At 35.1% G+C, this 15,635-nt stretch overlaps 1 protein-coding gene across 2 annotated transcripts in view; it reads left to right on the top strand.

The window, feature by feature from the left end:
* NUDCD1 (NudC domain containing 1) overlaps nucleotides 1-15,635 on the top strand; it is a 97,301-nt gene that overhangs the window by 30,196 nt on the left and 51,470 nt on the right. For both annotated transcript variants that reach the window (XM_059995068.1, XM_059995067.1), the window contains exons 3-5: nucleotides 5,149-5,334; nucleotides 9,161-9,341; nucleotides 12,771-12,953. In XM_059995068.1, coding sequence (XP_059851051.1) covers nucleotides 5,149-5,334; nucleotides 9,161-9,341; nucleotides 12,771-12,953 — 550 coding nt within the window. The remainder of the gene's footprint in view (nucleotides 1-5,148; nucleotides 5,335-9,160; nucleotides 9,342-12,770; nucleotides 12,954-15,635) is intronic.

Below are 15,635 nucleotides of genomic sequence, written 5' to 3'. Positions count from 1 at the left end.
TTGCATGTAAAGATGGAGAGGAGAGTTACTGGATTCCATTTGAAGCATGCATTTGTGAGGTTGCTTGTTAGTCCAGCTCAGTTGTATGCCAATATGTTCTTATCTAGACCTGAATCTAGCTTATTTTCTACAGCTGAATTTATTAATAGGGAGCCAGTAATTTACCTGGTTAAAGAAAAACGAGTGGAGTAAGTTCTTGGAACTGTGTGTGCTTAATGCATTATTGAAAGCTTTGTGGTACATAAAGATGTTACTCAGTCAAATTGCAATTAATTTAAAACACCCTTCCTTAAAGCTTTAGCAAAAAAAAAAAAAAAAACGGTGGGGGCAGAAAAAGGAAGACTTTTTTTTTTCTTCCAAATAAAATTAATAGTTATTAGTGATAAAAGCCTTTCTCCAGAAAAAGATCACTCCCTTTTAAAAGGGCAAAATTTTAAATGTCAATGTCTAATAATACTAGTAAATGGCATCCTTATTTAATTTAGCTTGACCAGTTTTTTGAATAGTGTTTTCTGTAAATGTACATGTATTAGAAAAATGCTTTGTTAGTTCAGAGCTTGTCTCCTTGTAGTTGTAACTAAGAGATCCCCAAATGGTTTTGAGATGTTTTCATAAATATGTACAGTTTATGAAAACAGTACTTATTTACTGTTTAGTGTCACTTATATACAATATGTGGACATTGAGATTTTTGTATTATGTTTTGTTGACTCAGAAATCTAATTAAAATACTGCGTAATATATTAGCCTGAAAGAAAAACTGAATATGGTAGTTTCGTTCATATTAGGGTTTTTTTTTTTTGGCGGGATGGGGAGTTATTCTATAAGTTGCATTGAGTTCTGGGGTATCATTTGTTTAGAAAAACTTGAGAATTGGTTTTTTCTCAAGAAAGTGTGGAATACAGGAAAGACCAGCTTTTGGAGTGTGGTCAACCAAGATTTGAATATTGGCCCTGCCATTTTCTAGCAGTGGAATTCCAGGCAAATTATTTAATCTTTTTGCACAGAGTTCTTTATCTTCTTAAAGTGGGATAATAATTTCAACTTCATAGGGTTTGGAAATAATTAAATGAGATGGCAACAAGTCAAAGCACTTATTTAATACAATACTGTACATTGTAGTCATTCAATAAGTGCTCCATTTATCAATGAAATTTTAATTCATTTGCAATTCACCTGTGAAATGTTAGAATGATTTTCAACAGGTTTGAACATAGTTACGTTAATTTTTTTTTTGGCTGGAGGAAGAAAATGATTGGGTGGGACCAGGACATTATAGATGCACATTACGTAAAGCTTTATTATTAGGACACTGTAAAACTGTTATTGAAGGTTATTCAGAAATAATTTAGTACTCTAATTTACACAAGAAAATATTTTATTGGTACAGTCCATTTAAAATTAAAATGTACTCTTTGAGAATTAGTTTTCAAAAATCAGGAACATTTAGGTTCTTTCACATAAACTATCATATAACTTTAAGATACTGTATGTTTTCTTTTGAATTTTAATTTAATTTTGGCTTTACATTTATAGACTTGAATATCTTAATCATTCTACTAGATATTGCACTCATTTATCTGATAATTAGGTACCTAGCAATCTCAGTTATGTGGAACCTTGTATTTAAAAGAAGATGGCTTAAAGCCACCTTTATAATTGAATATGAAATGAAGAATAGTGGCTTCCTAATAATGCTTCCCTAGATTAGACATAGTGAAGAGCATGTAATGGAGGAGACCACTAGAAACTTTTACTTTGAAACAACTATTCTGAGGAAGAAGTTCCATTTTATTTTATCTTATTCACATCCTTTAATTATGTATATCACACGTAAATTATTCAATATGGAAAAAAAAACAGTCAAGCAATGTATTTGAAGCAGTAATGGAAAATTCTTCTTTACCCCCAATCTCCCTTACCACCAGTTGCACTTTGATCTCATTTTCCTAATAGTAAACGCTATTAACAGAATAGCACGTGTCTGTCTACAGCTTACTCTGTGCTGTCATATCGCAGTGTTTGTTTCAACGTACATGGATTTATACATATTCTGCATCTTTTTTCCCAGTTATTATCTTCGTGATCTTTTTGATGTATTGTAAATCTACTTCAGTATATTTAACAGTTATTTGGTATTCCAAAGGATGATTATTCCACAGTTAACCATTCCTCTGCCAATGCTCTCCAGACAGTGATGCCAGGTACACATCTATAGTTGAACACATTGGATTTATTACTTTTCTCAGCAGAGGAGAATGCATACCATGCGGAACCATAGGGTATCTCAGAAGATGTTAGAAAGGACTTATTGTAGGATTGAGCTTATATTAGATGATTTGAGGGGAGGATTTAAGAGACTGGGGCTTTGCTCTGGATTGGATACTGTTAGGAAACTGGATAATTCCATGATGGATATCTTAATAAGTCTTATCCAGAAGGAGGGAAGAAGACTGGGCCAAGGCTCAAGCTGTGGTTAGTAATAGTGGCATGGATTAGGGTCCTGTTTGTAGCTTTGGCAATGTACATGTTTTATCTGTGTTCAGATACCATTACAGGGTGAAGCTGTTTTTGTCTTGTTCTGTTATGGTGACAGAGGTCACACAGCGGCCTTGTCTGATGACGATGTTCTGTGAAGTTGTTTATGTTCATCAGGAGAACATAGCTGTTAGTGTCACCAGCTCATAGCAAAACCAAGGCCTAGCTGATACTACCAGGCTAGCACTGGGATGCCAAGGGCTGCCATTTTCTTACTTAATGTTGATAAATAGCTAGGTTGTATCTTAGTTTTTATTGACACAGCTTTTCATTTTCATCGTTAAAATAAACATTCTCATTATATGGATCTTAGTGTACATGTGCAAGTATTCTTATAATATAAATTCCTAGAAGTGGAATTATATTAAATGGTATATAATGCATGATAAAATTTGATTTATAATCATTGCTGAAAGCCTATACTTATTTCTGTTCCCACCAACAGGGCACCTTAGCCAAGAATAGACATTAACAGTCTGATATTTTTTTTTTCTGGCTAATAGAGATATCTTATTATTTTAATCATATATTTTTTTTACTAGTGAGTTTGAGCATTTTGCTCATTTTTTTTAAAGCCATAGTTTTCCTGTTCATATTCTTTTCCCATTAAAAAAATTTTAATAAGCTTGTCTTTCTTGTTGAGTTTTAAGGGTACTTCGTATGTTATAGATATTAGTACTGCTTTATATTTGTGGCAAGTATTTCTCTCTCTACCTCCTATATGTCTTTTATTTACATAGGAAGGCTTTCTCCACCTTGAGATTATTAAAACATTATTAATCTTCTAGCACAGTTATTTTACTTTTCCCTTAAGACATTTATTTTATTAATCTATCTGGAGTAAGGAATATTTTTGTGTAATTTTTTCCCTAAAGGTCCCTAGTGTTCCACTATCATTTGTTGACCAGTCCATTTCCTTCACAATAATTGGAAATACCACATCATGTTCTAAATGCCTACGTAGACATCAGCCTGCAGTAAAATTTCTCTTACTTGACCTTCACTTAACTAACTGGGTTAACTGATATTCTCTATTCTCTTTGAATAACATACTGACTGAAGACCACTGTAAGCTTAATGTTTATTGCCAGTAGGCTACTCGGTACTATGCTGTTACAATTCTGTTTCTGTTAGTTGAGCTTTACATCACTAATACCCAGATTTTGTCATTCTAAAAACTTTATGCCAGCTGTGTTTGTCGTTGCATTTTCATTATTTAATGCAATATTATGTAAATCAGTAAAATATGAGTACAGAAAGAAGGAAAGTTGCTGTTTTAAAGAAAATTGCATGCTTTAGAAAGAAACAGTGGGTCACTAAAAAACTTGAGGCTAATAAGGACATAGTTTAATTTTTTTTAATATGTACATATATTGATCTAAACAGTTCTAGGAGTAGGGAATGAAATACATGAATCAAGGATTATTTTTGTACTGCAGGAAAACCTGTTAACTAAAAACTAAAGCAACAATAAAAAATTAATTGGGGGCTTCCCTGGTGGCACAGTGGTTGAGAATCTGCCTGCCAATGCAGGGGACACGGGTTCGAGCCCTGGTCTGGGAAGATCCCACATGCTGCGGAGCAACTAGGCCCGTGAGCCACAACTACTGAGCCTGCGCGTCTGGAGCCTGTGCTCCACAACGGGAGAGGCCGTGATAGTGAGAGAGCCGCGCACCGCGATGAAGAGTGGCCCCCGCTTGCCACAACTAGAGAAAGCCCTCGCACAGAAACGAAGACCCAGCACAGCCAAAACTAAATGAATTAATTAATTTAAAAAAAATTAATTGAATTGAATACAGTTTGGTGTATGAGAGGAAGTTTATTTTCTCAGTTGTAGCCCTTTTTATATATTTTCTTGTAAAACATTTTAATGATGTGTAATCCATCTTACAACTTTATATTGTAAGGACATATACATGATAAAAATGTGTCAACAAAAACCCAAGCTGTTAATAACATAATACAGCATTTTCATACCACAGGAATGTCCGTGTCGGCATTTAGAACATGATGCAGTATTTCCAATTAGTTAAAAATACTGATCATTAATTTTAAACTTAGAAGAATGAAGACTAGATTACTGCATTGTATTAGTTTTCTGCCATATTGCTGTGTAACAACTTACTTCAGAGCTTAGTGACTTGAAACAAATGTTTGTCATCTCACAGTTTCAGTGAGATATCAGAGTGGCTTAGCTGGGTGGTTCTGTTCCAGGGTTTCTCAAGAGAATGTAGCCAAGGTGTCAGCCAAGACTGCAGTGATCTGAAGGCTTTACTAGGGCTAAAGTGTACACTCCCAAAATGATGCACTCACAGGGTGCTGGTTTTTGTCAGGAGCCCTCACTTCCTCCTCATGTGTGTCTGCCATGTGCAATCCAAGAGAAAGCAAGATAGAAGATGTAAAGTCTTTTATGACCGAGTCCAAGAAGTCACATACCATCACTTTTATTTCTTCGAAGTGAGTCAGTGGGACAGCTCACACTGAAAGGCAGGGGAATTAGGCACCTACTCTTGAAGAGGAGCGTAACCAGTGCACTGGAGATATTTATTCTGTGCGTGTATGGGTCACAGAGAGGGCGGGATTCATTTATAATGTTTGGTTTCTTTTTAGGACACTGCCTTAGGAAAACCACGAGAGGTGTTTCGACTTCCTACAGATTTGATAGCATATGACAATCGCCTTTGCGCATCCATGCATTTCACATCTTCTACTTGGGTTACCTTGTCAGATGGAACTGGAAGATTGTATCTCATTGGAACGGGTGAACGTGGAAATAGTGCTTCTGAAAAATGGGAGGTGAGGTTTTTTTTTTTCTTCTTTAGACTTAGCAAAGTCTGGAAAGTATATTCAAATTAGAACTTAATGATTTTGAAATAACACTTTTTTAGGGATAGTTTACATGTGACCTCTTGATTTTTATAATATATAATGTTTTGGATATCTTTTTAAGTTAAATTATAAAATGTATACCTTTTATGAAACTGATATATTAGCTATTCCTGTTTTGATCTGGGGTGCGTGCAGTTGTCAAGAATTGCATTTGCTTTTCAGCAAATACCTATTGAGTGTTTTATAAGTGTAAAGCAGTACACTAAGCAATGATGCTGCCACCTTCTTCTTCTTGAAGAGTTGGCCAGAAAATTGCATTGTCATGTCTTTTCTCCTCTACTCTTGTTTTATTTGCTGGTATGTTTAAGGGCCCAGCACACTGCTGCACCACTCTGCTAACTGTCTGGTATGTTTAAACTGGTCAAATAGTAACTATACCAGAGTATTCCCAACTTAGAAAAATATACTGTAGAATAAATAACTATAGTTACGTACCAGTCTCCAAGATGTCATTTTTACTTCAGTTTTTTAAAAACAATGTAACAGACTTAAATCTGAGGGGCAGGTGTTAGGATTTTAATAGTAATAAATATGGAATTATTTTCTCTAGAGCCACAGTTTTTGAAGGTAGAGAAGAATGACACTGAGTTGTGCTAATAAGTACAATGTGATATTGCTACTGTCTAAATCTCAGCAGGTGGCCTTTTGTTCTGGGTAGCTAAAGCGATATAAATTTAATATTTTACATCTTATAAAATATTTTTATCAGACCAATAGATGCCTACAAAGACCAGGCTTTAATTATTTGAGAAAAACCAAGAAAGCCTTAGTGGTTTACCTTTCTTACTAAGTTATACCAAATGCTATACTTCCAAATTGTAGTATGTTCAAAAAACTAAACAAAAAACACAGTAAATTATCAGAACAACAATAGCCTGTTTATAGGGGGCCTTTGTAGTCACCGTTTCAAATAGTTATTGGACATTGTGACATTTTCTGTTCTGGCCTCCAGTAATAACTTTTTTTTTTTTTTTTTCTTGCTGAGGCAATGTGGTATATAGCACAGCTACCTGAAATAGTTGGAGGGAATTTGGAGAATGATGGGCAGGAGAGATATGAATGAGAATTTACCTGTTATCAAGCCGTGTGGATTCTGTTGGTTTTCAGTAGTAAGAAACACACTGACCTTGTTCACCTTCAGATTAAAAATAACACCACATATTCCACCAGAAGGAAATTCATATGGGTTTATATTTCATTTGGTTTCTGCTGTGTATATCTCCTTGGCACATATTAGGCCTTCAATAATATTTTGTAAATGAATTAAAAATTTAAATTCACTCCACATCCTCTTCAGTATTTGTACTATCATAATGAAATCAACACTCTCTGGGGAGGTTGGGGGAGTGGGAAAGGGATGGGACTTGGGCATTACTGAGGTGGGAGGAATACTGAGGGATATTGGTCGCTTTGAGAGAAATAACTCAGTAGAGTTTCGAGACTTTGGGGGAATTCGTGTAAGAGAGGAGGCTAAAGGTGAGCATGACGGGGGCATGGTAGGGCCTAAGGGGGCCAAGCAAGCGTGGTGGTGATGACTCAAATGTAGAAGGAGAAATAAAAGAAGGCAAGGAAGACTGCCTGTTTCCAAATGTGTGGCCTCTAATGTGATGGGGGTGCTCTATATCAACAATATCAGAGTTGATTTGCTAGGTTTGTTCAGAAGACTGGAAACTTCAGCCTAAGAATTTTTAAGAGTCCAGACATCTACTCCTCTGGTCTCATGAGAGAGAAAGAAGAGAAGGAAACAGTAAACTGGCTACTTGTGCTTGGCAGAACTTTCAGTTTTTTCTCCCTGTGGTTTATTTCTTCTTGTCCCCCAAACAAAAGCAGAACCCAGTCAACCAACTATAAAAAACCATGTCTGTCATCTCTGTTTTGAGTATTTGAGGTGTTTTTGGTTTTTTATCCCTGCTTATGGAAGACTTTAGAATGGATTTCAAAGCTCTACTGTTCGAATAATTTTGGCAGAGTTGCTCAAACACAAAGAGAAAATGATGACATTAAAGCACACTTTTCTTTTTTTTAATTTTCTTTTACTTTTTATTTTGCGGTACGCGGGCCTCTCACTGCTGTGGCCTCCCCCGCTGCAGAGCACAGGCTCCGGACGTGCAGGCCCAGAGGCCATGGCTCATGGGCCCAGCCGCTCCGCGGCACGTGAGATCCTCCCGGACCGGGGCACGAGCCCGTGTCCCCTGCATCGGCAGGCGGACTCTCAACCACTGCACCACCAGGGAAGCCCTTCTTTTATTTTTTATTGAAATATAGTTAACTTACAATGTTTTGTTAGTTTCTGGTATACAGCAAAGTGATTCAGTTTTACATATATATATTCTTTTTCATATTCTTTTCCATTATCGTTTATTACAAGATACGGAATATGTTCCCTATGCTATACAGTAGGATCTTGTTGTTTATCTGTTTTATATATAGTAGTTTGAATCTGCTAATCCCAAACTCCTAATTTATCCCTCTTCCCCTTTGGTAGCCGTAAGTTTGTTTTCTGTGTCTGAGTCTGTTTCTGTTTCGTAAGTAAGTTCATCTGTATCATATTTTAGATTCCACATATAAGTCATGTCATATGGTATTTGTCTGACTTACTTCACTTAGTATGATATTCTCTAGGTCCATCCATGTTGCTGCAGATGGCATTATTTCATTCTTTTTTATGGCTGAGTAGTATTCCATTGTATGTATACCACATCTTCTTTATCCATTCATCTGTCAGTAGACATTTAGATTGCTTCCATGTCTTGGCTATTGTAAATAGTGCTGCTGTGAACATTGGGGTAAAGCACATTTTTCTTTATAAGGCTTTCAGGTAGGAGCTGATATGAGGGGATTCCAGATAATGGGTTTAAAAAGAATAAAAAAGCTAATTTTTGTCTCAGATTAGTATTCAGCTATTTATTTTTTCATTTATTTGAAAAGCTTGTTTAGAAATTAGTCTTAAAACCTCTCCTATTTGGTATTTAATAAAAATATAATAGTCTTTTAGATTATGTGTTTGTCTTATAAAAAGAATTTGATAAGATTTTGTGTGTCTTTGCATAATGCTTTGATTCGCTTTTTAAAAAGGAGCTTCAGTATTTAAATAGCGTTGGTGGAATTATACCTTTTAAATGTAAGTGGGCTCTTTTGTTTTTGAAGAACAAGAAAGTTTTTGTGATTTGTTCTCTAATTCCTTTGACTCTTACCTTTGTAAATTTCCAGAAAACAAAGAAAAACAAACCAAACCAAAAACAAAAGGAAAAAAAACATACACACACCCACTCACAAATACACACGAACTGTATTCAGAAACTAAGAGGAAGAAAGCAGAAATAAATCAGAGATGAGACAGGGGAAGAGATGCAGTAATGCATGTTGACTTGCTCATGTCCTGTACAGAACATTCTTTAAACTTGACAATTCTTTTCTAGAAGATTGCTTTTAATTCCCTTTCTCCTTTAGATGCTGTTTGGATGCCCTGTTGTTTTCTTTGTTTTTAAGCCATGAGTACTGATCAGTTTTTTCTGTTAAACAATTAGATATTTTCCAAAAGTTCTTTCTTCAAGCAATATGGTTTAAACTTGTAAGCTTTATTTAAGGGCTTTTTTCATTTTTGTATCCTTGTAGTAAATATGGATAGTATCGGAGTTATTTGTTGGATTGTCAGAATTCTGTATTTTTCCTCTGTGCCATATACATTCATCTAATACATTTTTGTGAGTGTCATCTTTTTTCTTTTTTGTAGATTATGTTTAATGAAGAGCTTGGAAATCCTTTTATCATAATTCACAGTATCTCATTGCTGAAAGCTGAAGAACATTCGATAGCTACCCTGCTTCTTCGAATAGAGAAAGAGGAATTGGATATGAAAGGAAGTGGTTTCTATGTTTCCTTGGAGTGGGTCACTATTAATAAGAAAAGTAAAGGTAAAACAACAAAAATCTGATCTCTCTGTAGTGGTTGCCGTAATTTAGTAGGTTTTGAAATGCAAAGAAGTTCCTGTAAATGCTATTTGCTTTTTCTTAGGCACTGTGTTATGATTCTGGTATCTGCCACCTGGTGGAATGAATATTTATAGATAGTTTCTCCTTAGGTATGGATTATAAAAAAATAATAATGTGTTTCCATAGTCAGATGTGCCTTTTTGTGTAAAAGGAGACACTATTACATAATTTTGGAATAATTTAAGTGTATATTTTTAATATATACAAAAGTATATGTTAATATATGTATGTGTATGTATATATACACACACACACATACACACACACACACACACACACACACACACACATAGACAGAAGATTTGTTCTTCGAAATATTTAATGTAATTTGTTTTTTCTTTCCAGTGTTGTAGTTTTACCTCTGGAGGAACACAGTAACTGAAAACTTCAGATTATGTGTTAGAAAGTTTCTGTAAAGGGCTAGATGGTAACCATTTGACTTATGTCATAACTACTCAACTATGATGTTGTGGTGCAAGAGCAACCATAGATGAATACATAAATGAATGAGTAAGGCTGTATTCTGGTGTTTATGGACACTGACATTTGAATTTTATATAATTTTTACATGTTTTTAAATATTCTTTTGATTTTTTGTGATTTAAAAATATAAAATTCATTTTTTGGCTCACAACTTTCTTTTCTTAATATCTCAGTTCCTCTTGTCCCTGAATTACTATCATAATTGTGTTACTTTTTATTTTCCCTGAACATTACAGAGCAGTGTTATATTTCTAAACTCTTTTGAGTGGAACATTTGATAAGTTATATTTTATGGTCAAGTAAGTTTGAAAATGTGGGCATACGATATCTCCATTTCACATTAAGCATATTCAAGTTTCTAGAAATTTTGAGTAGAAAAAATTTAATTTTGACCCAGCATTTCCCAACTCATTTAGCCATGGAATAATTCACTTGAGACCTACTGTTTTCTGTCCCACACATGTTGGGAAAAACCATCCAATAAAATATACAGTGTCTAAGTTTGGGTCTTTAGAGGAAGGTAGGACTCTTTGCTATGAATGTACCTGTGGAGGAAAAATAGGAGTTATTATTTCATTCATGAAATGAAAAGTCTATTCCTAAATATGTATGAAGTGAATGTGTGAATGTAGGTGAGGATTTAGAGAAAAAACACTGACAGATGTTTTAGAACAAATTGTATTATTATGTATGTATATGTGTTACTATGTGTAACTCATGACATTGAATTATGATTTTTGACTGTTCATTATGAAGCTTACAAGCACTACCCACTGTAATAAAAATTTGTTACCCACAGTAACAATATAAGTAAAGGTACGGACTCAACTGAAATGTTTGGGTACTTTTTAAAGCAAAAAACAAAGACAAAAACCCCTTATTTTCATAGAATAAATTCAGTTAATTTACCAGAAACTCAGAATACAGTTAATTGTTTATATCTTAAAAATTCCAAGCACAGTTATTTATATTTGGTTATAGTAGGCAGATAGATCTATATCTGAATGTGTATAAAAATCATTTCTACCATAAACATATTTCATTTAAAAAAAAACCCTTATCAGTAGCTAGAATGGGAAGAAAATAGTCCACACCACACTTTTTCTGGTATCATCAGTTTGTAGCTTTTTTCAGAAGACACTTATCATATACTGGCTGAGAAAGTAGACAGGCTGGCTGTAGTGAAGGAACGGGTAGTTTTTTCAGAGGTTGATGTTTCAGGTAAGGCAGTCACTTGTATGATTTAGAGCACTGCTCTCCAACAGAAATTTTTCCAAAATGGACGTGTTTATATGTGAGCCACTCAGTGTGATAGCAGGTAGCCATGTGTGGCTTTTGAGCACTTGAAGTGTGGCTAGTGTGACTGAGGCATTGAATTTCAAATTTTACTTAACTTTAATTAAATAGCTACTCTGGCCAGTGGCTACCACTTGGACACCACAATCTAGAACAAATTTCATCAGACCCAGTATTTTTTTTTTAACATCTTTATTGGAGTATAATTGCTTTACAGTGGTGTGTTAATTTCTGCTTTATATCAAAGTGAATCAGCTATACATATACATATATCCCCATATCTCCTCCCTCTTGCATCTCCCTCCCACCCTCTAGGTGGTCACAAAGCACCAAGCTGATCTCCCTGTGCTACACAGCTGCTTCCCACTAGCTATCAGTTTTACATTTGGTATTATATATATGTCCATGCCACTCTCTAACTTCATCCCAGCTTACCCTTCGCCCTCCCCATGTCCTCAAGTCCAGTCTCTATGTCTGCATCTTTATTCCTGTCCTGCCCCTAGGTTCATGAGAACCACTTACTTTTTATTCCATATATATGTGTTAGCATACAATATTTGTTTTTCTCTTTCTGACTTACTTCACTCGGTATGACAGACTTTAGGTCCATCCACCTCACTACAAATAACTCAGTTTCGTTTCTTTTTATGGCTGAGTAATATTCCATTGTATATATGTGCCACATCTTCTTGATCCATTCACCTGTCAGTGGACACTTAGGTTGCTTCCATGTCCTGGCTGTTGTAAACAGAGCTGCAGTGAACATTGTGGTACATGCCTCTTTTTGAATTATGGTTTTCTCAGGGTATATACCCAGTAGTGGGATTGCTGGGTCGTATGGTAGTTCTGTTTTTAGTTTTTTAAGGGACCTCCATACTGTTTTCCATAGTGGCTGTATCAATTTTACAGTCCCACCAGCAGTGCAAGAGTGTTCCCTTTTCTCCACACCCTCTCCAGCATCTATTGTTTGTAGATTTTTTGATGATGGCCATTCTGACTGGTGTGAGGTGATACCTCATTGTAGCTTTGATTTGCATTTCTCTAATGATTAGTGATGTTGAGCATCCTTTCATATGTTTGTTGGCAGTCTGTATATCTTCTTTGGAAAAATGTCTGTTTAGGTCTTCTGCCCATTTTTGGATTGGGTTTTTTGTTTTTTTAATATTGAGCTGCATGAGCTGGTAAATTTTGGAGATTAATCCTTTGTCAGTTGTTTCATTAGCAAATATTTTCTCCCATTCTGAGGGTTGTCTTTTCATCTTGTTGATGGTTTCCTTTGCTGTGCAAAAGCTTTTAAGTTTCATTAGGTCCCATTTGTTTATTTTTGTTTTTATTTCCATTTCTCTAGGAGGTGGAGACACAGTATTTTAAAATAGGGATTTATTTACAGAATATTAGGTTGTAAATTTTTTTTATCCTTTTTAAAAAAGGTACCTAATAGTGTGCTTTTTAATAGTACATTTAAAATATTTAGTTTAAATTAGAATTAATATACAAATATATTCAAATATTTTTATTATATAGTTTTTTATTTGTAATTTTTTTGTTCTAAAATGCTTTATTTTCTTACAGATAAAAAAAAATATGAAATTACTAAGCGTAATATTCTCCGTGGAAAGTCAGTGCCCCATTATGCCGCTATTGAGCCCAATGGGAATGGTCTAATGATTGTCTCTTACAAGTCCTTTACATTTGTTCAAGTTGGTCAAAATCTTGAAGAAAGTAAGGATGAAGACATGTCAGAGAAAATCAAAGGTAATTTTACTTCGAATATCCATAGAGCTCCTGTGTAAAATATATCTGATTTGTCCTCCCAGCTAGGTTATGAGTTTTACCAGGTCAAGATAGGTGCTTAATTTTTCTTTATTTTCCTTTATATTTCCCAGAATGGTCTTTTATAAAATATACCACCTAAGTAGTGTGAACTGTTCAATTTAATACTTTTGTAATTACCAAAAATGTTTTTAAAACCTATATATTATCTTACCTGATTAGATATTTAATAAATACTTAATGAATGAATAAACAAATACTAATGTCTACTTGTTGTTGGTGTTTGAAAATCCAGCATATTAGTATTGTCAGTAATAATTTTTAAAAATAAGCTAACCTCTCTTCATTATAGGTGTCCTAATTACACGTTCTTATCTTTCATACTAAACTGAAAGAAGGTTCCTTGGGGGTAGAATCACTAAGTTTTCTCAGTGTTGCATTCATTCATGAATGCATGAGTGAATGAATGAAGGTAATGTTTTAGAATGAAAAGAGTAAAAAGGTCTTTCAGGAGAAATTTATATTTGTATACAAAGAGTACATATTCTTTAAAAGTATTCCAGAGAACATTTTTCTATAATCATTACTGTTTATATTTGTGGTATTTATAGCCAGGGACTAGTATATTTTACTTAACAGAGATTTTCACAATATTTAACAATTATATATATTACTCTTTGAATCTACCCTTTTTATTACTTTAACAACTTAATTATTTAAAATAAAAATTAGTTTCACTATTTTTATAAGTATATTTTTATATACTTTTCCAGGTTTGTAAACATGTACAACTCCAATTATAAGGGTTGTGCTTGGTAGCGTTTTATTTAGCGTCTTGTGATGTTTTTATGTGAGATCCCTTTCTGAATAAATTCTACTATTTTGTCTTAATTATAATGTTAAACTCTCCTAAAGCTTAGCCAGAGCAGCTATCCATATCTCTAGACCACATGCGCTTTAGAACTCCTTTGGTGAGCGATTGTGGAAGAATGAAAGACTGCCTTAATCCTTAGAACCAGTCTGCCTAGTAGCTAGGACCATGTGGTTCCAAGACAGATTTGCAGGCTAGTTGGGACACATCATGTGTTTAAATCACTAGCCACTAGTCCAGTGTTTCTTTTGTTGACATCTCACACTATATTTTGCGTTCCTCCTGAATTCGTTTTTCCCTTTTAGTGTAAACCACAAGTCCCTTCCATTTTTCTGTTTCTTTTCTAATAAATAGCCCTTTCTTGTACCCACTTTCTCTTGGGAAATTTCTTCTGTATTTATTTTATCATTGGACTTTCACAATAAGAAAGGAAAATTGTTCTAATTTTTAAAAATTATGCATAGTTTGTTAATTAGTATGCTTTCTTTTAAGCACTCTTTTGAGTATGTATACCGGTTTCATTTTCTATAAACTTCAAGAAGACTGATATTATCTATTACCCATTTGGTATTGTCATGATATTATAAATAATGATATTTTCTTTGAAGACCTAATACAGTCTGTAGAGATATAGAAAGGTACTCAAAGCAACCAACAATGGAAAAAATTATTTAGGTGTCTGTATAGTTTTGATGGAGAGGAGAGTAAGAAAATTCTGGCTTTCTCTTTAGTCTATGTCCATGGCCTTAATTTATACTAAAAGCTCATGTGATTTTGCAGGTTCCTCCCATCCCCATATCTGGCAGAAATTCTATATTTCATGATTATTATGTATAAACTGCCTTGTTAATGTTTGTGCGAGACGAGGGATGAGTAAAACATTTCTTAGAGAGCTTATAGTATGTCTTTTAAGCTATATTTCAAGCATTTTCAGTAAGTTTTTATTAAAAGTACTTCGAAAGGCAAAAGATAGAGGATCTGAGACTTAAAGGAATGTGATGCAAGTTAGATATTACCCCGAAGTAACAATTTTATCCTAAAAATTCATGCTTTTTTTTTTTTTTTTTTTTGCGGTACGCGGGCCTCTCACTGTTGTGGCCTTTCCCCTTGTGGAGCACAGGCTCCGGACGCACAGGCTCAGCGGCCATGGCTCACAGGCCCAGCTGCTCCGCGGCATGTGGGATCTTCCCGGACCGGGGCATGAACCTGTGTCCCCTGCATTGGCAGGCGGACTCTCAACCACTGCGCCACCAGGGAAGCCCCCCATGCATTTTTTTTAAAATTTATTTTATTTTTGGCTGCGTTGGGTCTTCTGTTGCTGCGTGTGGGCTTTTCTCTAGTGGCGAGCAGGGGCCTCTTGTCTTTGCGGTGTGCGGGCTTCTCATTGCGGTGCCTTCTCCTGTTGCAGAGCACGGGCTCCAGGCGCGTGAGCTTCAGCCGTTGTGGCTCGCAGGCCTCCAGAGTGCAGGCTCAGCAGTTGCGGTGCCTGGGCCCAGTTGCTCCGCAGCATGGGGGATCCTCCCAGACCAGGGCTCAAACTTGTGTCCCCTGCATTGGCAGGCAGATTCTTAACTGCTGCACCACCAGGGAAGCCTGCATGTTTTATATTTATTTCTATATTATCATATTTGTTAAAAGAAAAATTTTAATTTCAGATAAAAGCGACCCTTCCAGGAGACACACCATGCTTATGCTATATCTTTCAGCATATCAAGTACCCCCCCAAGTTTTAACATAAAACCACACAAAAATAAAAAGAGTAATAACCCACATTTAGTGAGAGTTTATAATAT

The sequence above is a fragment of the Delphinus delphis genome, chromosome 17 (assembly GCF_949987515.2).
Source record: "Delphinus delphis chromosome 17, mDelDel1.2, whole genome shotgun sequence".
NCBI classification, from domain to species: Eukaryota; Metazoa; Chordata; class Mammalia; order Artiodactyla; family Delphinidae; genus Delphinus; species Delphinus delphis.
This window is presented reverse-complemented; position numbering and strand designations above follow the sequence as displayed.